Source organism: Phacochoerus africanus, chromosome 13 (genome assembly GCF_016906955.1).
Source record: "Phacochoerus africanus isolate WHEZ1 chromosome 13, ROS_Pafr_v1, whole genome shotgun sequence".
Lineage (NCBI taxonomy): Eukaryota > Metazoa > Chordata > Mammalia > Artiodactyla > Suidae > Phacochoerus > Phacochoerus africanus.
Window position 1 is genome coordinate 12,709,030 of NC_062556.1, and position 25,101 is coordinate 12,734,130.

Below are 25,101 nucleotides of genomic sequence, written 5' to 3' on the forward strand. Positions count from 1 at the left end.
AAAAAAGGTAAAATAGTTTAAACCCCAGTATTCATCAGTCTCGTAACAGCTAAGTAGACTATTGTCCATTTGCTTAATAGAAGTTGGGCTGTCTTTACAAATAAATTTTAAACAAAACTATTTAATAAATAGAAAAAGTACTATGCTATAATAGGAAATTTTAAAATCAGTATTTAATGATAGCATTTCCACTTTATTTGGTTTATCTTGTTCAATTTATTAGGTTCAAGGGTTTCTTCCTTCATCAATGTATATGTGTATTTTATTAAAAACATATTAGCCATAGTCCATTATATCTATTATATGAGTATAACTATATTTAAAACCACTAAGTGTATAAAACTGTATTGGTTGTTTTAGCACAGGTATTTTTTTTTCTGAAATTTTGGTAATGTAATATTACTTTCACTAATATATATATGCACACACATACCTATACACGTAGACACACAAAATTTTTAATTTCTCCAGAAAGACTTGTAAGCTAATGGAACAAACTTGAGTTCCAGTACTAGTCCTACATGTCTGTGTTTCTAAACTGGCATTTAACTGCCATGTTCACAGGGGGTGCCTTTTCATTTTTCTTTCTTGCTGTAATCCTGGGCTAGTGCTATTCTGGGCTCTTTGCACTTATGTTTCATAAAGAGTATACATGCTGGAATATCATAAAAGCATTTCCTTTGTGTGCAGAGTCACCAGTGAGATCAGGCTTCACCCATAATTTTTAGGTTTTAGTATTTTGGTGTATGACATCAAATTTTGTTATTAGTTGGCAGTTTAATTGCAGTGCATCTGATGCACATGTGAATTCATTCAGGGATATTTTTTGTAAGCATATTGTATCCATATAAGGATATATATCAGTAATTTTATAGCATGAATACAATCTGATCCCATAAGAATAAAACTATTAATAAATGTATTTTTCTTTTTCCTTTTTAAGTCATTACTAAGAAGTCCAGAGGTGGTGCAGTTTTTACAGAAACAGCAACAACTATTAAATCAGCAAGTTTTGGAGCAAAGACAACAGCAGATTCCAGGAACATCAATGTGAGGGAATTTATCAGGAAGATCTACGAATTTTTTTATTTTATTGTACTGGATGGACATATTTTTATACAAAAGATAAATGGGGGCAAGATATATCAGTAGAAGGTAAACAGTCATTTTCCTATGAAAGTATGTGTGCATTTGGGGACAAATAAGTATTGCACGTTGTGCACCTAACCCTTTCAGATCACCATGGATTTGAAGAAATCAGCTTATCTTTCCAAAGTAATATTTAATTGCAATGTTTTTTTAAACAAAGTGTTCCTCTTCAGTCGTTGTTACTGAAGGCAGTGAAGCAGTTGCTTTCTGTGGAAGTCACGAAGTTAACAGATACTAATCTTGAATCGTCTAGCTCAGTGGTTCTCGTCAAGGGGCAGTTGGAAATGTGTGTTTTTGCTTGTCACAGTGACCTTGAAAATTGCTGGGTTTTATTGAGTGGTCCCCCACAACTAAGCATTATTTCACACTCAGCACCAATAATGCTTCTCTTAAGAAACACTGAGAGCTACCTGTGATGATAAAATGCAGTTGGGGCACCTAGAATTGGGTTCTCATAGTACCCTTTTCTTTGCAGTTAAGACTGGAGTTGTCAAAGAGGTAAGCAGGAGTTCCCTTTGTGGCTCAGAGGGTTACAAACCTGACTAGTAGCCAGGAGGATGTGGGTTCAATCCCTGGCCTTGCTCAGTGGGTTAAGGATCCAGCACTGCCATGAGCTGTGGTGTAGGTCGCAGACGTGGCTCAAGTCCAGCATTGCTGAGGCTTTGGCTGGCAGCTACAGCTCTGATTTGACCCCATATGCCACAGGTGCAGCCCTGAAAAGCAAAAAAAAAAAAAAAAAAAAAAAAAAACAAGTAAGCAAATTTTGTATGTTTAGGCAAAGTGATCATTGTTAAATATCTGTGACATTAGGATGTGCATCGTCTCTTTTCAGAGATGTGCTGGTAAACCCGAGCGGGGTTAACTCAGTACCCTGGAAGGAGTGCAGCTCCCAAGGTCGGCTTCTCTACTTCATGTTGATCTGTCTTAAAGCAGACCTACCATGTGTTGTTACATTTGTGAACAGTGTGAATGTATCTCATCCCACCAATGTCAGGGCAAAATTACTTTTTTATATTCATTTATTTTTCAAAAACAGATCCTAAAAATAAGAATAAGACTAACACTTTGTCAGTGTTTTTCAAAATTGAGGTATTTTAAGATCGTGTTCCTAAGTAATGTTCAAATAGTGATAGGTACTCAGCGTAGGTATTTTTTCCCCTTGTATTTTCTCCTAGGAAAACTGTTAAAAGGCAAAGGTTACCACTAAGAGTATCAAGTCAAATGTCACGAAAGTATTTCCAGTGTTGACAATAAATGCATGTGCCTCAAGTTAAACTGTGCAAAATTTGTTAGTTTCTTGGGCTTTAACCTCTGAAATATATATCAAGTTAAACTTAGTCATGGCTGTTCTAAGAAGTACTTAAGGAGAAAAGTTCATTTTTTATATGTTTTGTACCTACATATACATGCAAAAACGCTTTTACCAAATTATTCATTAAAGTCCAGTTGTTGACCTTTGAGTTGTCTGATTCACTTACTCTGTTCTTTGGTTGCTCCACACTGGATGCAGAGCAATTCATTTACATTTGTTAGTAACTGTTCATTTGTTTTCTTACATATGGTGTTGGGTGCTTTATTGAATCCCTAGAGTGTAAGTTAACGTTATTTATATTGAAAAAAGCCACTTTATCCTCTTTCAAATGGAATATGAAAAGTAGGGAAAGTAAAAATAGGCCAGTGAGAGCTGAATAAAAAGAAAAGGGATTGAATGCATATATTTGTGTGTGTGTGTGTGTGTGTGTGTTTAAATTTTTAAAAAGATTTTTACTTATTTGGGTTAGGTTTTTTGCAATGTGTCCACAAACTTTTATCCCTCCATATATTTATAACTCTTGCTTTTGATTTCAGTTTATAGGAAGAAATATGTTTTTACTAATGAATCTTTATTTCCATATAGGTAGCACTCACTACAGTGAGACTCCCCCCCTGAAATTTCTTAACATCAATTCTGAGACCCAAGTGTATACTTCCCTACTGGAGGTGCAGGAATAGAGCATAATCTAAAAACAGCATGACCAAATGATACCGATTTTCTAGCACTTTGTAATTTTCAAAACAATTGTGCATACATATTTGCTTTTCACAACAATTCTATAATGTATACATAACAATTATTATTTTATAGATACAGAAGTAGGCTTGCAGAGGTTAAGCTGCTTGCTCAGGATCACAGCTATTGGCCTTAAATCTAGGAGGCAGTGTGATCCACGTACCTGATTGTGATGAAGCCAGTGCTGTTTGAACATGCACCTTACGTTGGACAGTGGGAGCATGAGCACTGGACCATGAGAATAAAGGCTTTGTGTATTAGGCCTTGAGTTTGTGAAATGACAAATTTCATTTAAACCAACCCTAATTATGTCACTTAAAAAGTACTTTCCTGGGAGTTCCCGTCGTGGCGCAGTGGTTAACGAATCCGACTAGGAACCATGAGGTTGCGGGTTCGGTCCCTGCCCTCGCTCAGTGGGTTAACGATCCTGCGTTGCCGTGGGCTGTGATGGAGGTTGCAGACGCGGCTCGGATCCCGCGTTGCTGTGGCTCTGGCGTAGGCCGGTGGCTACAGCTCCGATTCAACCCTTAGCCTGGGAACCTCCATATGCCGCGGGAGCGGCCCAAGAAATAGCAACAACAACAACAAAAGACAAAAAAAAAAAAAAGTACTTTCCTATGTGGTAATTCCTTTAAAACAAGGCATGACAAATATTACTGTCCCTGTTTTGGGGATGAGGAAAGAAACAGAGAAGTGACATAAATAACAGGTCTTACTATTAGAGGCAGAGCCAAGATTTGAATCTCATCTTCTGTCTCCAAAAATAATGTTCTTTCCATAGTAGAATGTTGTTGCTAAAGTAGTACTTTTAAGTTCCCATTTTTGAACCCAGTAGGCCAGTCAACAAAGGCTAAATTTTTTAAAAAAACTTTTTGTATGCACACATATATAATTGTATAGAAATATAGCAACGTAATCACATTGTATAAATGGAGTGGGGGGGGGGAGTCTGTTCCCCCTTTTGCTCCTTTGGTGGATTCCCCTCCTTGTCTTCCACGTAACTTATGTCAACAACCCAGCAGGAATTCTTCTTTTTTGTTTGTATAATCTTCTATGGATTCACATTTTACAACTGTTGTTGGGTAAAGATGTGGGTATATTATATACATGTCAGTACCTTGCTTTTATACACAGCAGTACTGTGTAGAAGGCCCCTGAGTCACTTATGTAGCCTGAATTCACTCTTTCAGTGGCTGCAGAGCATCTCTGTGAACCTACAGTCACATTCAATCACTCCACTGTGGATGTCTGGTTTTCTGCCGTCATGACGTGTGCTGCAGTAAACGTCCTTGTGGACGCCCTTATGTAGCAGTGCTGACTGGTGGTTCTACAGGCTTGAGGTGGACTCTCATAAGTGGGGTGGCTGGACAGAAGGATATATATACATGCATGTTTCCATTACATAGGTATTGTTATAGTACTCTCCTCACAAAAGCCTTTACCACTTCCAATGTCCATCAGGGAAAATTTCTTTTCCTTGCATCTTTGGCAGCAATAGGAGTTAACTGTTCTTTTTTTAAGAGTTGCCTTTCTTACAGCTATGTATTGCTGATTTTTACATTTATTAGCATTTCCCTGATTACTGGTAAGTTTGAGCACTTTTTCGTATACTTGCTGGCTCTTTCGAATTGCCTAGTCATATCTTTTGTCTGTTTTTCCATTAGGCTCCTTTTTTCCTACTCAACGTGCAAAAGTCTGGTGACGCTTATAAAAAATAGCCTTATGTCATTTTTGTTCATTTTTTCCACTTCTAAAAATGGTCTCTTTACCTTTTTATGTCATCTTTGGCCATACAAGCTTTCAACTTTTGAATATTTCAACATACCTGACACTTCTTTTACGGCGTCTGGGTTTCCAGTCTAGGTTTAAAAGTTCTCAATGTGGGATCTTTCAAGTGCTTGTTGATTTGTAATTCCCTGTTTCTTTGTCTAGAATTAGAAAATACAATTAATATGGATATTGTCCCCTGGTACTGATTTCCTGTGTGTGACCAAACTGACATGGAAATTTTAGGATTCTTAGCATCCTCACCCTCTCGCTTTCTAACTTTCTTCAGCTGTGAAAATGAGTCATAATGACAACCGATGCTGTCGAATGGCACATACATTAGGACCTGCGTTTGAAAATGGGCTGACCTGTCATTTGTCTGGCAGATTTTTGCCTTCTAGAAACAAGGCTGCTTAAAATACTGTTCTTATTGGGTTTAAAGTTAACAAATACTTTAAAACATTTTAGTGAAAATACTTGACGTGTTTAATAATTAGGTGAGTTTATCTCATCTTCTCATCAGGACATGGGCTACCTTCCCTATTATTCTTATCATATATTACTCCACCCTCCAAAGAATCATTTGTGTTATTCTAACACATCGATAGTACTGTATACTGCAGCAAAATCTTTTCTCTTCATAGCTTTACCCTATGTAATATAGAAACGCATGCAGCCTTTCTGGAGATGCATTCACTGAGCACAGATTCTGATTTTCACGAGCTATTTGTAATTTGAGCTTAAAAGCGTCTAGAGCATATGCAGCAGGAAAACAAAGAGAGTTAAGGAAAACAACCAGAAAAGAAGTTATGACTAGTGAGATTTTGTTTTCCACTCTTATAGTCTCAACTTACGTCATATAGTGTCACCCCTTGGAGACAACCATCCACTAATAAGATTTTATACCACTGCCTTTGAAAATCTAATAAGCAACAGGATATACTCATAAAAATATTTGCACAAAGTTTTATTACTACTTATTATCTCTTTGTTATGATAGTGTATCATTAAAATACACATACCTATACTTCACCGTCATGATTAGAGTCATCTGCGGGGATGGTGGGTGACAGTAATTATTATACACAGCATTATTTCCTTTCAAAAAATGAGGGAACTTGAGCCTTAGAGAAATTACTACTTTTCTAAGCTCAGCAAAAGTTATCTGCTGGTATGGAAACTCAGGCAGCGTTGTGCTCAGAGACCGTTTCCAGGCCCCTCTTACGGAGCTGGCTTTTCTTTCTAAAACGTTAGCCTTTAGGACTTGGACACCTGCCTTTTGTGCTCGTGCGTGGACCCTTGTCCAAGGAAAGCCAACCTCCCTCCCTTACCCAGGCAGCCTTCTCTCTTCTCATGTCCAGATGCTATTTGACTCCACTTCCTGTGTCTCTTTCTATTTTCCTGTTCACCTCTTTAGTGCCAACAACAATCAAAACTGCCCTTTGCTTCCTAGTCCCAGATATTTGCTACCTTTAAATGGGGCATAAAGTCCATCCAAGAACTCACTTTGATGAACACTCCCTGCTTTGTTAGCAGCTGGAAAATGACCACAGCCCTGTCCCCAGGCCAGGCACCGCCCACTCTGAAGGGCAATAAGGATTTAAAACTGAGATGCACAGAGTAACTCAGGTACTCAGTTTGGAGAGGAGGGCTGGGTTCTTTCTGACCAGCCGAGCACCAGGCCCTGGACTCCTCCAGCCGCGAGATGAAGGTCCGAGGCTGGGATTGCCGTGGTGACTGCCACCTCAGCATCGGCAAGAACAGCAGTGTCCCCAGAGGCCAGTGCAGCCTTACCGCCTACACTGTCTTCCCACTGGAAAATGTTATAGCTCGTCTCTGGTGTTAATAATGGGAGGTGGGAATTGACTATTTTACTTCTAGCAACCCAAATGGCAAGGCTTCCCATGTAGTCTGGGACAGGGACATGTTCTGAACAGAGATCTCTTAAACAGCTTTTGCACCAGCAGGACAAACAGAGCCAGGCTATATTGTTCAGAACCAGAGTAGCAACCATACCATTAATTGAAATTTCTTCCAAACAGGCATGCCTGAACTTGGCCGAGATGCTCCTTCCACCTGAGGCTTCTCAGAGCCAAAGACAAGTTTCATCAACATTCATCTAACCCTCCAGCCCAAAGCACAGTGACTTACAATCACCTTTTTTTTTTTTTTTTGCTTACCATGTTAAGGGTTGGCTGAGCTTCGCTGAGGGCTTCTGGTGGACCGGCTTGGAGTGTCTCTGAGGCTGCATTCAGATGGGAGTGTGGCTATGGACGGAACATTCAAGATGGCCTCTCATCCTCCAGAGCAGGACTTGGCAAACTAGGACACCCGGCCCCAAGCCAAATCCAACCCACAGCTTGTTTCTGTACTGCCACAGGCTAAGAATAGTACTTACAATTTTAAATGGTTGGGGGAAAAAAAAGAAAAAGAAACATCTTGTGACATGTGAAAATTATCTAAAATTCAAATTTCAGTTTATAATATTTCACTTGGAACACAGCCATGCCCATCCAGTTACATATTGTTCATGGCGGCTTTTGTACTGCAACGCAGAGTTGAGCAGTTACAACAGTCAGAAAGGCCATATCCAGTCACTTGTGATGGAACATGATGGAGAATAATGTGAGAAAAAGAATATATATATATATATATATATATATGACTGGGTCACTTTGCTGTATAGTAGAAATTGACAAAATCAACTATAACGGAAAAAATAAAAATCATAAAAAAATAAAGGCGATTTCGCCAAAAGTCTATATAAAATTAAAAAAAAAAAAAGAATGAAAGAAAGAAAGGCCACATGGCCTGCAAAGCTGAAAATATTTACTGTCTGGCCCATGACAGAAAAAGTCTTCTGACCCCTACTCCTGAGCTTCTCTTCACAGACATCTTCATTAAACATCAGTGGGTTATTTTTAGAATGTTTAGGTTTTTTTCTTTCTAAATGATGAGGTAAGAGAATTTAGCCTGTCACTTGCAAGCATGATCTCCAAATAATATAGTGCAGGTGTGAGTAATTTGGGGCTTAAAAAAAAAACCTGAATATAATTTTCACTATATTTACTCCATTTAACATCATTGTTCAGATTACTGGAGAAATTCTGAGGCCGTACCTAATATTTTTATCAGACACATGCAAATAATGGAACCATCAATGACCACGAAGGGTAAACTTCCCAATCGCTGTCTTTTTTACACTCCTTGTTACCTTGGTGTTACACTGGAATTCCTGTGCTTCTTGTCTTTACTCAAATTCACATTCTGAAAATAAATTAGCTGCTTAGCATAAAAACAAATTTAACAGTTTAACTGTCAAAGCTACCTTTCCTTGCCACTGCTATGCGGCTGAATATTTGCAATCAAAGTCATAATAAGCATGCTTCCCTCATCCCCACTGGCTGCAGCATGAGCACTGGACATGCAACTGGAGGCTCACAATGATTTTTATTTTGAAGAGAAGAAATTAAATAATTACTGAATTTAAAAAGGGAGAACTGGAGACAAATACCTTTTCTGCATTCTTAATCTGAATCCCAAATGCCTTTCTAAACAAACAGTAGCTGGAAAATGCTAAACAGAAAGATACAATCCTTGCCCTTAACAAGCTGCCAAATAAAACAGTATGGTACAGGAACTGATGAACACAAATTACGATGAGAACACAGAGATCAGGCACCTGCGCTGGTTTAGCAATATCTGGAACACTTGCTCAGGAAACCAGTGAGCGGGAAGGTGGATCTGCCCAGAAGCTTTCCTGGGGGCCCACCCTGGGCCTGATGGAGGTGTCATTACTTGGTCCCCTAGCAGCCTGTCACAGCTGAAAGCAAACTGACCTTTGTTGGTTCACTTGTTCATCTTCCTCCACAGACTGATGAGCCTCTTTGTCATCGGCATCTTTGGTACCCGCCCAGTAGTAGCTGATGCATCAGAGTCACCTAATAAGTGAACATGTGGAAGCTTCTAGGATGCTGAAAACATTCCTTCTCTTAGATGCGCCCAATGTTTAAAGACAATATTTTATGTCCATGCAATGATAAATTTAAAAATCTGTACTAGTTAATGATTGAAGTGCCAATACCAAATTTTGGATGCAAGAACAGGGTCAGGAACCTAGGGAGACGCAAAGACAAACGAGACACAATCACTGCTCTCCATAAACTTACGGCTTCCCCTGCAGGTTTCAGAGTCCCCACCTCTGTCTGAACTAGAATCGCTGTCCTTCATCTGCTCACGCTTTGGAACTCCACAAAATATTTCCTCTGAATAAAGGGCTTCATTTCTTTAAAAAATAAATAAATAAAAAGGAAAACTTTGATCAATAAGAAATTTAAGTTTTTTCAAAATCTTTACATATTTTCTCCCCTTCATTTATAGGCTGAAAGGAAAGTTAAACGGAGGGAATAGAGAATTTACATTTTTAGATATGTTCACATTCCTCCCGGACTTCATCTTAGTTTCTCCTCAGTAGCCTCCATTACAACTTTCTAATATATAGCAACTTGCAGTAATAAAAGTGTTCATTCTCTCCTATATACTGTATGTAATATACCATTTGCCATACTATATACTTACTGCAAATACTTAAGTATTTGCTAGTATCCAGGGGAAAAAAACTTCTATGCACATGCTTATTCTTCATTTTTTTAATGGCCACCCCCATGACACATGGAAGTTCCCAGGCCAGGGACTGAATCTGAGCTATAGCTGCTGCTGCGTCCTTTAACCCTCAGCACTGGGACAGGGATTGAATCAGTACCTCTACAACCTGAGCTGCTGCAGTCAGATTCTTAACCCTCTGCACCACAGCAGGAACTCCAATGCATATCCTTCTTAACATTACTGCAAAGCATCGTCAAAGTTCTACATTTAATGCCAGTTATTCAAGATATTTAATTCAGAACCGTTATCTAATTTCTCTACAGAATGTTGGATTTCAAAACTATCCCATTTTCAAAATCGAATGGTTTAAGATCATCTTAAGGATCCATAGGCAATGAATCCTTCCATGAGGTTTGTAAAGAAAAATGAGCCAAAAGACATACAGGTATGGTATTCTTTATTATAAACAATCAGATAACAGTGTAAGTGTGCATTTGAAGGATAACTGAATGCTAGCTATAATGATAAAAAAAAAACATCACTTAAATAGAAATAGGTTTTTTGTTGGTGGTGTGTTTTACATTAATTTAAACTTAACATATTCCAGGATCACCTAATCTTCTCATAGTATAGCTGTTAACTCCTTAACAGAAAAAGATGAAATCTGGAATGCATGTTGTATTTTGCTTTATTTGTTGACTATATATACCCATTATTTGGGACCTATCCCAAGTCATTTAAGCAGGCGCTTAAAGTCTAGCAAGTGATAGTGATAAAATGCTTTTGTCGCTGTGATGGGGGCATTCAGTGCCTTAGAAGACACTGAAAAGGAGGTTCTAAATGCTTGCTGGTTGTTCAACTTTGCTTGACTTAATACGGAGTGCTAAAAAAACAAAACATAAAGCAAATGTATTTCAATTGTGACATCTTTACAGTTCCAAAGCACTGGCAAGTATTAAAAGAATATCTAACAAAAAAAAAAGTTACACATCTTAATGTTTTAATAAAAAACAAAAACAAACAACAGGCTTGAACAACACAATAAAGGTTCTGGGTCTTGAGAGCAGGCCAGATGTTCACATTCCTCATTGCACCACCCTTGCCTATGGCCACCTTAAACATGTCTGGCATTGCTGGTACCGACGCGATTAATGGCTTGGCATGTCCACTCTGCTCATTTTTCTATAAAATAATGCTCTGACATTTTTTTTTGGATTTTTTACTTCAAGGAATGAATGCTAAAGGAGCACATTTAGAAGTGTGAAATCAAATACTGCCTTATAGTGTTTGGCAGTTCTTGCCAGCAAACATTTTAACATGCTGATTTAAAATGTGACCATGTGACAATGACTGAAGCATTAACTTCTCATCAGTTCTAAATTCTCTTGAGTGTCACAGTATCTTAATAAAGCCTTTTGAGGAGATGGTATTGGTGAGGATACATATGTACCACTTTAATCATTTATTTTTTGAAGAAATAATTCAGATTCACTGGAATATTTTGTCCTTGTTTCCCAAAGCTGCATGATTAAAATCCAAGGAGATTCTTTATGTCATTTATAAGCAACCAGTGCCAATGCATTCTGTGAAGGGGTGAGATTACCAGCGGATGAGAGAGATCCAGAAAGCGATGTTTGATCGCTGGGGCAAAACACATGTGTCCCTAATGCCCTTTCATGCAACAGCACTCACATGAGGAAGGCTTCGCCATATTAATGCCTTTCCCAAGAAAAAGGGGAGATGGGGAATTACTGGGAAATAGGGAAGCAAGAGGAGAAAAGTCCAACTTTGAGACATAGAAGAAAAGTAGCATTTATCCAAGGAAGTCTTTGTCCATAACTTGCTTGCTCAGAAGAAAAGGAAACAGTTTCAAAAGAGAGCTAACGAAGAATCGCATATTTTTCAAGCATAAGAAAGACTGGCTGTTTTGTTTTAGAAGTTTGGAAACATGAAGATGATTCTACAAACAGATTTGCTTGTAGTCTCTCACCTCCAGAGGGCAGGGACGATCTTGTTGGCGTTTGATTCCACAGTTCCTAATGCTGTGCCCGTGTACACAGGTGACGAACCAATAAACGACGGGGTTTTCTAAACACTAAGTGGACCACCAGCGTTCATGTAAAAGGTTAATATTTTCTATTTATTTATATGAAAGTTCCTATTAGATAACTCTAGTCATTACACGAGGTGACAGTAGTAGCTCACACGTACATCTTTTTCACATGATCATTCCTACCTTGAGTACAATTTAAAGAGAAACAACTACTGTGTGCACAAAGGCTAGAAAGAGCAGAGACAGAATGTATAAATGAAGAAACTTCTCGGATCACTGAAGTACCGTCTGTTACAAGCATAATTACCTTCTTAAATTATACATTTTTAAGAGGGTGTGAAATATTTTTCCAAGCAGTGCAGTGTTTAGTGGGTGGTAATTATATATATCAAAGTACCTAGAAATTTGGGGAATTTTCCTCTCTTTATCATCCAAGGGTAGATAAGAACAGGTTTTTCGTAATGTGTGTGTATATATATATATATATATTTTTTTTTTAATGTCCTATTATTCAGTACCACTGTTCCCCAAAAATGAGAGGGATTATAGTTATTACCTTATTTGGGGAAGTTATTTCCAGGCATGAGGCTTTTAGCTTTATAAGAAGCTACCCACCTGTGACCAGCAGATCATTTAATCCGTAGAGACACGAAGTTAAATAACTCAAAAATTTGATCCCAGCAGTGTGTCCAGATCTTTCAAAGGCTTCACCATTGTTTCAGTACCTCTGTGAATAGTTAATACTTGCCAACACGTGAGGAAAATGTGGCAAAAGGAGTACCCTTGCCCAGAGACTTTGAACATGGGAATGGGAGAAGGCGTAAGTGAACCCAGGGGGCTTTCCTCCAACGCTCCTATTTCACCTGCTTCGTTTGCATCCAGGACTTATGCACATGGCCAGAAGGCTCACCATGCAGACTCAAAACTCTGCAGAGCTGTCTGACATGAATAACTGGGAAAAAAGGAATCCAATTTCCTACGTGGAAAGCAGGCGTCTCTGTGGGTGATTCTGGGACCAAGTTCTGGTCTTATTTTGCAAACTGGGGGATATAGCTCACTTCATGCTATTTTCATATATATCTTCCCAAATTGGACTCACTCTTTTTTGTTTTTTTACAGTGGTAGATAAGGAGGCAATATGACTCTCAGCTTCACAGTTTCTTTCTTTCCCAATCACAGTTTAAAGCTGTCTAAAATGTACCGTTCACATCATCACAATAGTCCAGCTACAGGTATTTCAACCTCAGAAATAAAGCTTATGCGACTTATCTTACATAACTGACTTCAAAAGCTTGAATTTTTTTTTTGTTTGTTTGTTTGTTTGGCCAGTCACACTGAAAGTGAGGTTATTTGAATTGTATGGGTTTGATAGCTTTGTTTTGTGTTCAAGTGCTATTTGCTCTAGTGCTTGCCAGTACCTGATTTTTGCTACATGAACAGTTTTAATTTTTTTTTTTTTCCGGATTGGTCACACAACATGCCTTATAGGACATGGCGGATGAAAGCTGCCTTTATTCTGCCAACACCCTTCAAATACTCTCCATAGAGTTGCCTCTCATTTCTTTCCTCCCACAAAAGCAGCTGCTGCTTATTAGAGCACGGGTGCAAAAAACCCGCTCTTCTAATTGCACTGTACTTGGCATCAGGCTAACTAGACAGCACAAAACGAAGTGATACAAAATATGAATAGCATATATTATATGGATTTATACATGTACTTAGAAACTTCAGTTAGCTGCAAATCTGAAATGACATAAGCCACTGCCTGCAACAGCATCTAATCTACAGAAATGTGGATTAAAACACGACTGTTAAGACACTGAAGAAATCGGGTTGTGTGGGGAGCCCATTTGAGTCAGAACTTTGTCCAACCACTGCAGTGGTCCATGAAGGTGAATCTCAATCCAGCAGGGGGTGCTCGTGACATCCTGGCGGTGATATTCAGCTCCCCAACCCTGAAAAGCAAGAAGGAAGCCGAGTGACTGTGCCAGACTTTACAGAGGCCTCCAGGGGCGAGAGAAAAAAGCCTGGGTGGACTCGGCCCACACACCCACAGGCCGGCTCTTGGGACCCAAGAATGCGAACCCTGCATTCTCACAAGATCAGGACAACTTTTGCATCAACCAGGCACCCTAAGGTGAGTCCCCATCAATGGTTTCCTCCTGGGTTCACAATTAAATTCATGACCTCAGAGAGGGCCTGGGATCCAGCCACGTTGGAGACGCCGGCAAATCATTTTCTCATCCACAGGGAAAGGAGCTTAAACTTGTGTTCACCTTAATTCGGAAGATAGCGTTTTGCACAAAACGCTTGCTCACTACAGACCAATGACTGGATCTGAACGTTGTAAAGTTGAGGGCGCTCTTGATTTATTCAGGGCTGGTTAATAAAGCCTGTTTCTCCCCCCTCTCTCTCTGGCTCACTTCCGGCAATTTGCCCTTTCTGACCCTCCTCAGGAGAGACAGTAAAAATGGATAATGGTAAATTTAGTTAACATCCATCACCTCACAGGGTTGCAATTTTTCCTCATAATAAGAATGTGTAGGAGTTCCCGTCGTGGCGCAGTGGTTAACGAATCCGACTGGGAACCATGAGGTTGCGGGTTCGGTCCCTGCCCTTGCTCAGTGGGTTAACGATCCGGCGTTGCCGTGGGCTGTGGTGTAGGTTGCAGATGCAGCTCGGACCCCGCGTTGCTGTGGCTCTGGCGTAGGCCAGTGGCTACAGCTCAGATTCGACCCCTAGCCTGGGAACCTCCATATGCCGCGAGAGCGGCCCAAAGAAATAGCAAAAAAAAAAAAAAAAAAAAAGAATGTGTAAATTTCTTTTAAACTGATCCTCTGTAGTTCTACTTGCTAAGGCTTTTTTTTTAAGCCCCTGCAATATTAGTAACAGTCTGCTTTCTGTGAATCCTGTAGTTTTATGAACTGAAAAGTTGCATATCTGAGAAATACATTTAGTTGATCTTAGGAAAATCAGATTTCTATGAGATACTGGCATTTCATCCTAATTTTAAAAACACAGACCTGGAAAGAAATAACAAGTCAAATGATTGTTCATTAATGGAATTTACCGCCCTCTGCTGGCTCTAAGGCCTCAGAACATTTGAAAAGATTTTCAGGTATCTGTTAATTGCCTCACAATGTAAAATGCTTTTAAAGCTTGGCAGTAAATTTGAATAAAACTGCTTTGTCACCATGAAAGAAATGGATTTAAGAAGCCATTTTGTAAATTTAAAATGATATTCTCTATTCTTATTTTTTAAATAATTACTAAAATTATAAATGCAATAAAAACATAATTAAGAGTACAGAAAAACAAGACACATTTTATATGGTAATTTTAAAGGATTCATAAATAAGCTTTACTTTGAAAAAACCTAGAACAAGCCATCCTGACTCCTTGGATAATGTAACAAGGAGGAAACTGTGCCACATATTCTCAGTTTAATAACCAAGCTCAGATTCTGAAATACTAGAATTATCTGCAAGTGCTTTGTAAGAGATGAAATACAGACAATGAACCTGAAGTCTTCAGCTTCAATGTGCAAATCCATCTATTTACCTTCCCACTAGGTAGGTCCTCCATTCTCCAACCTTCACATCAACTATAATAAGATCTAGGTTGAGAAATTCAACAAATATTCATAAACAGAACATCTACTACTGTCTCAGAATTAATTACAACCCCCCTAGTGTTTCTATCCCAATTTATTCATACTTTTATGAAGAGCACTTAATTCACATTATCTGTTTGGGGCTTACTTATAAATATAATTTCTTCCATCTGCCTATATGCTTTGCAAGAGTTAAGAAGAATGTCTTATTTGATTCAGGTAAATTCACAACATTTACTCAGTGACAGCAATGCTCAGCACTGTGAGGGATAAAGAAACCGCTACAGCCCTAAGTCCTATGCAATTATCATTGTCACTTCATCTTCAGCATTAAATAAAAATCAGCTATCTTAATGAGTTTTCCTCCAAAAGTAATATGCTTCAGAATTTTCTTCAAATTGGTAAACAGAGAGATTTCACACTCACGGAGGAGGTCTTCTGAAAAACAATGAAACAGAGTCTCCCCCCAAAAGGCTGTCTACTTGCACTGGCTCTAACCACCACATCCACCAAAGAGCACTCTGGGTTTATTTCTCATTTTCCACCTTACAACGGGCAGCAAGCGCTCCTTACCTTGACAAAACTCATCCGGATGGTGCACATCTTAGTCAGCTCATACACGACCTCAAAGCCATGGTGGACGGACTGAGCGAGCAGCTGGGCAAACAGCTGGTTGTTGAAGATCTTGAGGCTACAGCCGCTGGGGATCTTGCAGACGGTGGCCGGGTGGAAGCCGTGCTGGTAGTTGCAGTTCCGGCTCTGCACAAAGATGCTGCTGTCACTCACACACTCTGCGTAGACCTCTCCCCCGACGTAGTAGAGATGCACGCCTACGGGGCAAAAACAGTCTTCAAACACCAGCAGCAGAGTTAGCTTTGATCAGAGTCCCTTCTCATCCACCTTCGCCACCTCAAGAGATGAGACTATCAACTACAGCTTAACCTGTAGCACCAATCATAGGTTAGTCCGATGTGTGCCCCAAAGGCTGCTTTACATATAATCCGTGTTTTTGCCCTTTCAAAGTGGCTTGCAACCCAGGCTTACAATCATTGCCAAGAACAAAGAGGTAGGCTCCTGTCTACCTGCGCTATTCCCGTCACTTTCTCAATTGCATGCGTGTTCACTCTAAAAGGAAGATCTCATAATATTAGATGCTAAATAAATACATAATGCAGCAAACACCAAGTAGACCTTCAGGTGTATATATGAACAACGACAACAAAAAAAGAAGTGGACACACACAGTACCATGGAAATGTTACTTAACTGCATACCCTAAACCCACTTTGGAGGGGACAATAAATGAAGTTCAAATTTTATTTTATCAACAATTATAAATCCACTTCTTTTAAGAAATACCTCAAAGAGGAATTCCAATCGTGGCTCAGCAGAAACGAATCTGACTAGCATCCATGAGGACGCAGGTTTGATCCCTGGCCTCGATCAGTGGGCTAAGGATCCGGCGTTGCTGTGAGCTTCGGTGGAGGTCACAGGCACAGCTAGAATCGCGCATTGCTGTGGCTGCGGTGTAGGCCGGCGGCTGCAGCTTCAATTCATCCCCTAGCATTGGAACTTCATATGCTGCAGGTGCAGCCCTAAAAAGACAAAAAGGAAAGACCTGAGAGATCTATTCCATTTTAAAGCTTATCACTTACAGTTATAGATCATAGAAATAACCCCATTTTTACCTATGACCTGTGAAATTTGTGCCACATTTTTCAGATATAAAGACACAATCAAAATGTGGTTTATGCTACTTTATTTCCCAGTCTCAGAGCTAAAAGGCAAAGCGCTTTCTGAGGATGCTGCCTCGCACTCATCTTCACTCCAAATTAAGTTTTAGTTGATGCTTTCCCTCCAAATGTCTGGGTTTCAGATTCAACATAAATTGACAGCAAGGGACTGGGGAGTATTTGCACCAGAACAGTTGTCCTCCAACCTGCAGCAGAAACAGTTCTGAGAGCACTACACCAGGACTGTAAATCAATCACCGGGCGGTGACACGGGGCTAAAGACATGGCTCTGAAAATACTTCACGTGAAAGATTTGGGATCTTTTAAAAACAAAATTTTTTTTAAATAAATGAAATTGCAAGACCTCAGGGGTGCTCAGACCGTACTCTGCATAACTCCGCATTCGGTGACGCCGCCAGATCCTTAAGCACCAGGCCATCAGGGAGCTTAACCGTACATTTGGGAAAGATGCTCTCTGTCAGGTTCTAAGCAGCCACTGAGGCAATTTTCATTGTATGTGACTACTTCCCGCCAGCTTTATGATTTCCGTTTCCCATCTCCTTTCCCGTAATAGTTTTAGAAAAGTACGGTTTTCAGTATTATGTCTTCCAACCACAAGTACCAACATAGTCTGAAGAAACTGATCCAGGGTCACAAAGAGAAAGTAGAGCCTGTGATATTGGGGTCAAGGTTCCCTCTGGCCGCCCAGGTGAGACCACTCCCCTCCTCTGCTCAGCCTTCCTCGCCCTCCTCTTCTTTCTCATCTCCATTATTCACATCCCTGAGCAGCCTGGCCTCTAACACCCGTAGCCCTGGCCTTGAAGAGTAGGTAGAAGGACAGTCCTAATTGGCTAAGACACAGTTACGTGGCTGCACTGACCGACAGGTAAGAGGTGAGGCCGAGGCAAATCCCAGCCACTTCTTTGAAACACTCCCAGGGGAAGGCCTGCCTCTGGGGGGGGGGGGGGGGGTCTGTGGTTTTTGCAGAGAGAGACAGCAAGTGGTAAAAGAGCTACAGCGTGAGGCTGCTAAGCGTTTAGCATGTCTTTGAATTGAATGACCTTCACATATATAATCCTCCCAGATCTATTAAGGAGGGTAGATAAGATCTTTGCTACCTGACTCTGGTCTTTATTTAGGGGATGATTTTCAATCCCGTTAAATTCTTATCCGCAACCACAGACATGCTGACAGAGCATGGAAAGCAGAGAAGAGCCTGGACGAGGAAGCAGCAGTTTTGCTTCCTGAGTGAGAAAAAGGGGCAGAGCCAACGGGATGCGCTTGGCTCTGAGCACCAGTATGGGGGGGTGGGGTTTAACCCCGGTGTGAAGGAGGCTAGGTTTTGGCTAAAGACAGCAGCATCTAAAAATTTTATTTGCATCCACTTGACAAGCCAGAAAAGTGGCTTGAAACCACATGTATGAGATGCTAGATTGGCACAGGGAATAGAGAACATTTAGGATAAATGCCCAAAGAAGGTGCCACCTGAGAGAGAGAGAGAGAGAGAGAAGCTGGGCAACGTAGTCCTCAGGTAAGTTCTACCTACTCCTTGGACTACATCTCCCTTGGGCTGTGTCACAGTTTTCCATCTGTGAGTGCCTGCACCCAACCTACAGGAGATTAGGGAGTCTGGAGTCCCGTGTAGTGGTTAATTAGGACTCAGGGTTTGATTTGGGTCTGTCGAGTCGGACTGCAGGTTGTTCCTCTCTGGTCGTCTTCTGCAGCCTTGAATGACAGATGATGGAGCAGACAGAGGAGGGCAGGTTTGTTAGGCTGGTGAGCAGATGCCAAAGCTCTGGAATCTACTACCAGTCAGAGGGGGGAGCCAGCATCCCAAAGTGGAAGGAAGATGCACGGATCCCCTCCTGAGTGGGAGGGAGGGAAAGCACTCTCATTACCCACGGCCCTGCTCAGATCCCTGATGGCTCTGCACTTTGCTTAGAAAACACCCTGAACCTACCAGCACAAACTCAACATCCTCCCTGGAGTCTGTGATTGATCTTCCCCTTACCTTTGCTGCCCTACTTTCTGAATGCCTATTCTAAAAACTGGGCTGGTTGTCAGGATCATCTGGAACTTTAAGAAAGTATCTTCTGATGATACGTTCAGAAGCTCCTTATGTCATTAGACACGTACTTAGACACACAGGAGAAAGGATATAAGGTCTGATATTTGTTTTAAAATACTCTTGCAAAAATACTGTGGGAGTTCCCGTCATGGCGCAGCAGAAACAAATCCAACTAGGAACCATGAGGTTGAGGGTTCAATCCCTGGCCTCGCTCAGAGGGTTAAGGATCCGGCATTGCCGTGAGCTGTGGTGTAGGTCGCAGACACAGCTTGGATCTGGCATTACTGTGGCCCTGGCATAGGCTGGTGGCTACAGCTCTGATTAGACCCCTAGTCTGAGAACCTCCATATGCTGAGAGTGCAGCCCTAAAAAAAAAAAAAAAAAAAAAAAAAAAAAAAAAAAAAATACTGTGGCAGGCTGGAGGAAAAGAATGGCACAGAATGTGACTCATTATTGAAACTGGAGTTGGTCATATGAAGATTTAGTCCATGACTCTACTTTTGTGTATTTTTGAAATTTTCCAAAATCAAAAAAAAAGTTTTAATGTAAGACAAAAAATAATATAAAAATAGAGATTTCCTGATCTATACCAGGGCTTTGGTCCATAGGATGGAGGTGAGCCCACCCAGGACTGTGCCCAGGATTTTGCACTGCACAAACCCAGGCTGTGCCTCAGTCTTCCGAGAGAGTTGTGTAATTATCACAAGACTTCTCCAGCAGATGGCAGTAACTTCTCTTGAGAAAGAGACTCCTTCCAATTCACAGAGAGCTGGCCTTTAGGCTCTCAGCTAAGTCAGTCCTCTAAAGCTGGAGTTGAAGACTTGAAGTCTCTCTGAACAATGTGATAAACAAGCAGCTTTGGGCCCAACTGAACTCTACTGAATGCCCCACCCTGCGTTCACATACTCAGTGACTCTGCCGGGGTGGGTGCACCGGGATGTTTTCTCTCTCAGCACAAGTGCAGCCATCCCAGCCCAACCCATCCTCACGGGAGCAAGAAACTCACTAGAGGAAACTTAGAACACACAGAGACGCAAAGAATAAAAATCAGCCACAAATCCACAGCCCAGAAATGATCAAAGCTAACATTTATCATAGACCTTTCAGTCTTTTATGTGCATGTTTTAAACAAAATTGGGATCACACTCTACAGGATCTTTCACAACCTGTTTTTCATGTGTTAAAGTATTTTGAACATTTTAAGGATTCTACAATATCCTGTGTAAAACTGCAACAGTACAACGTTCGGCGGTCGGTGTTAAAACTTGCCGGGATTTGCTTTTTCAGGGATGAGAAGCCTTATACACATTCAAAGTCCGAAGGCAAAGGACATTTTGAGATGGGGAAACTAAATCCATTGGGAAAGGAAGCAATCCCCAAATCACCTTGACGTGCAGGCCCACTTTCTAAGGAACGGACAAGCCAAACCATGCCTTCAGGACTAATGTCTTTCACAAAATAGGAAGCATTACTAGAATTCTACAGAACCACTTGAAAAGTGCAAGAAAATAAAGATTCATAAAAGGATGAAGAACACAAATTCCAAAAGCTGATCTGGAATCTATGATGATTATGTTCGGGAAGGTCTTGGTTTGCTTCAGCAAATTCATCATCTGGTGCTAATGCCTCCAGAATTATCATAACTACCTACTCTTTCTCCCACGAGGGGAAGCACAGCTAGCAGCCAGACAATGCAGCCTGTCTGCAGCCACAAAGGAGAAACATGCCCATCCTGCCCCGAGGGTCTTTTCACACTGAGAACCTGGCACAGGTCATTGCAAGGGTCAGTGGCGCTGCCTTCAGTTACAGCGCAAATCATAGGCGCTTAGGGGTGACACTGCTGTTGATTATGATTATATTAAGTCGTGCATCTCTAGGAAATATAATCCAACCTCAATCTCCTTAAAAGCACACGTACGCTCATGCAGTCCATTCAAAACTGTGGTTTTCCTCATTATTTGGAAATCAGGGCCATCCTAAGAGCCACTCTAGAAAAGCAGGCACGTTGTATACTCCAATGATCGAAATCCAAACCATCAGGAAATAATCTTTGCCTTATTTTGTGCAGTCACAAATAAGTGTGATACGTCAGCAGGTCTTCACCTTTTTTTCTAAAAAGATCCTTATAACCACAACCCCCCTTTTCTGGAATATTCCTGTAAGGAAAATATGAAATCTCTGATTTCCATTTTTAAAGCATATAATTGTAAAATGTCACCACTTTAGTACTATTAGAGCCTTATTTCATCACCTCAGGGTTGATTAGGATGTACCGTGGCTGTGGCATGTGGCGTTTTTGTTCCATGTACAAAGATTCAGTTCCTCAACCAGTGACTTAAGAGGGGTGCTGAGACAGAAGAGCAAGGAGGGACCCCCCTCCCAGCAGAGGGGAGCCACGGGACCCAGGAGACAAGCCATGAGCTTAGCCCTACCATTACTCATGGGACCATAGGCAAGCTACTCAACTCTCTGAGCTGCCCTTGTCTCCTCTGGAAAATGAGTGACAAGAAAAGTAACACCTGTAAGTGCCTTCCAGGCTGCTTCCCATAGATTAGGGAATCCATGGGGGCAGCTACCAGCCGTTCGAAAGAGTTTGAGTGCTTTGCTTGGTTTTCAAGGAAGAACATGGACAGACCTATGTTAGAATGCAGTGCTGCAGGGTCTGTGAGGTCCTCCCTCTGATGTTGAAGCAGTAGCCTCTGCTATTTAAAAGCACTTGGCTATAGAGGTCAAAGCAAAAGATTTGTTAACTGTTGCAAGGCTGCAAACAAAGGCTTCATACCAGCCCCACTGCCTGACGCTGTGTCACATTAGATGGAAAGCAGGATGAAAGCTGTGAGTGAGTCAGCATAAACCATCACTGCTACGGAAAAACACATGCACCGCTGACAGGGTGGCGGTGAGAACGTCCTTCAGAGGGCCAGCTGTCTCTCTCAACTTAAGCAGCAAGGAACACAAACCAGAAGTGACCTCAAAGCAACTGTAACTACTGAGAGGAGAAATAGCTCATCATTAACTATAATAAAAGAATTTTTCTCTGTAGATACTTCCCAGTCTTGTCCCACCCACCTCCACAGTCTCATCTCAATACAACAGCCAGGGGATCCTTTTATAAACTCCAACCTAAAGCTATCTTCCTACGTCACACAGGCAAAGCTGAAGCACTCCACATGGCTTCAAAGACCTTGACCTGGTCCTGTCCCCTCCTATTCTATGATTTCCTTAGCCTCTTGCTTACTCTGTTCCACTCACCTTTGTGTTCCTGCCATTCCTCACACTGTGCCAGGCAGGTGTCAGGGCCTGTGTTCCTGCTGTTCCCCTTGCTTGAAGAGCTCTCCCCTCTAGCACGCACACTTTACTCTCTGCTCACGTGTCACCTTCTTAGGAAGCTTGCCCTAGCTACCCTCCCCACTCTCTTCCCCTCCTTTATCTTCCTCTAGACACTTATAATTTGACATTGTGTGTGTGTGTTTGTAATCTCTTGTTTGTCTTTCATTACTAATATGTAATCCACAAAGCCAGGAATTTTTATTTTGTTTTGTTTCCCTTGCTGCATCCCTAGTGACAGAACTGCCTGGCTAAGAGGAGATGCTCAATGAATATTTGTGAGATGAATGTCTGACGGCTGAGCGTCTCTAGTAATTAACTCCACTGAGCAAATTAGCTTATTCAGTAACCTTGGGATGCATTTGGCTGTAAACTTACTGAGGCTGGTGCTCCCGGAAGTCACGCAGCTCAGAACCAGGTAGTCAGGGGTGGGGGGGTACACCTGAGATTCCCCTATCCTCACGGAAGACTGACAGCTCTGGCTTTAAAAATATTTCATGCTGTGCTTTATGGCATGGCTTGTAGCCCCTTTAAAATCTTTTCTTTTGCACTGAGGCAATTTCAAAGCAGCTTTCTGAGATAAATGTGCCTTTGCCTTGGGGACCACGATGAGGGTGGAGGGCCCGTCCATCCAGGCGACCATTTCCTAGCCTTTCTGGTTTTTGTAACAGGTCCCCAGTCCTGGATCTTGCTCTTTATTTTTTTTTAAACCCTGTGGGTCGCCTCTCAGTCAGTAATATGACACCAACTGTCTGTCCGTCCACATCAGCAGCACCTTGCCCAAGCTACTTGCAGAATGGCTTCCTGAAGGTGGTCCACACTCCTTACATGCTGTCATGCTGTTTTTAGATCAAGTGGTACAAGCACAAGCCTAATCGGCAGGGCAATCTGCAGAGCCCCTCGGTGAACGGCTCGACAGCGTTACATTTCAACGTTCTACCTTTAGGTTTCACCTGAAGATTCTCATGAAAACCATCTGAAGGGAAAAAACCATACCTGGAAAATTTAAGAACCCAGTCAAAATATTATTTCCTTGGAGAAATGACTGTTTTTCCCCCTTTGGGATAAAAGTTGCATCCCTTTTCTGACCTCCCTGTCCGGAAGCCCAGGGGAAAATTTTAACCACAATCGCCATTACCATCCTAACCCTTAGGGATGACATACTTGTATGCTTCTCCTCCACTCACCCCCAGCTTCTGATTTTCAACTTCTCATTTCACTGCAAAGATGTCTTTCTGTAAGCCCCTCAAAGCCACTATGGAAAGATACAGCGTAAAAGAAACACAAAGTAACTGTCGCCATTAAGAGTCAACTCAGGGAACAGATTGAGCCTGTTTCTAATCGATGGTCTGTAGGTTTACAACAGGAGACATTTAGGAGGCCCATTAGCAAGAACACAGAATGCATCACAAGTGAAATAATGACTCTCCCTGGGAAATTTGAAAAAAAAAAAAAAAAAGGCCTGTGAGGAGAGAAAAGATGATTCTGAAGGCTCTTTACACCTGGGTCACCAGAGCATCAGGGGGACAGCCAGGCCTCAAGCAGACACTGCCAACCATCTGAACATAAACGAAAGTAACTTAAAGATCCTCAACCAGACCTCACGCTCTGCCAGGATTTGATCATGCCCATAAGATGGGTTCCAAAGCATCATGGCCAGACTCCAGTGAAGCTGGTGCTTCTTGGGCTGCTGTAACAGTGCTGGGACACAGGAGAGGCCCGGCCACCTACCGCAGGCTTCCCGGCATAAGTCAGTTATGACCTTTAACCACGTAACTTCTCAGTCTCTAAAGGTAACGTTCCCCGATGTAAACAATCAGCCAGGACACCTCTTCTTCAGAAGGTATCCTATTTACCACTTGAGATAATTCAAAAATAACTCATGCCTGTTGGATTATCTCCTCTTCCCTTCATACTCATCATCTTGTCCATCGTCCTCGTACCCGTCCCGAGCCACCCTCCAGAAGATGCTCCGCCGACCTCAGAGGCAGAGAGACTGAGATCCTGAAAACTCCCACGCCTTTTCCGACAGTATCCCCAGAACCGTCTCCCAGCGCACCGGCCCCAGGATCATCCCACCAGGTCCAGCAGCCAAGCCACGGCTCGTTTCTAATTCCACATCTTAGCTCAGAAGAAGACAGGAAGGAATTACGTATTTGCTTTTACCCTTTCCTATGTGTCTTCTGGTATTTTCTATCGTTGAGTTTCGGTTCACATTAGAAAGGAGTCCGAGACAGAACCTGTTCCTGTTATTTGAGGGGTCTGTGAACCCGTCGATGAGCACACTGCGGGAGGAAGCCTGGAACGTCTCCCCGACACGGTTGTTCAGTTCATAGTAGGCGACGGAGCACCAGTGCTGTGGCTCCTCGTAGCAAACGGGCCGGAAATCTGAAAGAAAACGCACTGGATGGCACATCACTAGCACAGTCACTCGCACCTCCCCGCTCGCGACCCCGCCAGCAGACAGGCTGGCGCTCTGCCCCAGCGCGGTGGCTGCAAGACCAAGCAGGTGGTCTTTTCAAATCTGTATCTTTCACGGAAGCTGTCTGCAGTTAGTGCATCTGGTCCACGTACCCGCGACACGAGGGCCGCTCTCCTTGTGACTCTCCCGGGGATGAAGCCTCTGTAAACATGTTTATTAGTACCAGGGCATGGGGGCAGACAACGGTATGAATGGATCCATGGAAATGTCATCCCCCCTAAAAGAAACACAGCTAAGAGGAGGCTGGCAGGTCAC

General features: G+C 41.8%; 2 protein-coding genes across 5 annotated transcripts in view; one reads left to right on the forward strand and one right to left on the reverse strand.

The window, feature by feature from the left end:
- Nucleotides 1-2,609, forward strand: part of RFXAP (regulatory factor X associated protein) — a 34,038-nt gene extending 31,429 nt beyond the window's left edge. Inside the window, exon 4 of the mRNA XM_047755810.1 lies at nt 944-2,609. Within this exon, the coding sequence (XP_047611766.1) occupies nt 944-1,054 (111 nt within the window). The 3' untranslated portion in view covers nt 1,055-2,609. The remainder of the gene's footprint in view (nt 1-943) is intronic.
- A 9,081-nt stretch (nt 2,610-11,690) lies between these two features.
- SMAD9 (SMAD family member 9) overlaps nt 11,691-25,101 on the reverse strand; it is a 64,509-nt gene continuing 51,098 nt past the window's right edge. For all 4 annotated transcript variants that reach the window (XM_047756024.1, XM_047756026.1, XM_047756025.1 and 1 more), the window contains 3 exons: nt 24,531-24,752; nt 15,811-16,067; nt 11,691-13,579 (listed from right to left, as the gene is read on the reverse strand). In XM_047756024.1, coding sequence (XP_047611980.1) covers nt 13,436-13,579; nt 15,811-16,067; nt 24,531-24,752 — 623 coding nt within the window. In that variant the 3' untranslated portion in view covers nt 11,691-13,435. The remainder of the gene's footprint in view (nt 13,580-15,810; nt 16,068-24,530; nt 24,753-25,101) is intronic.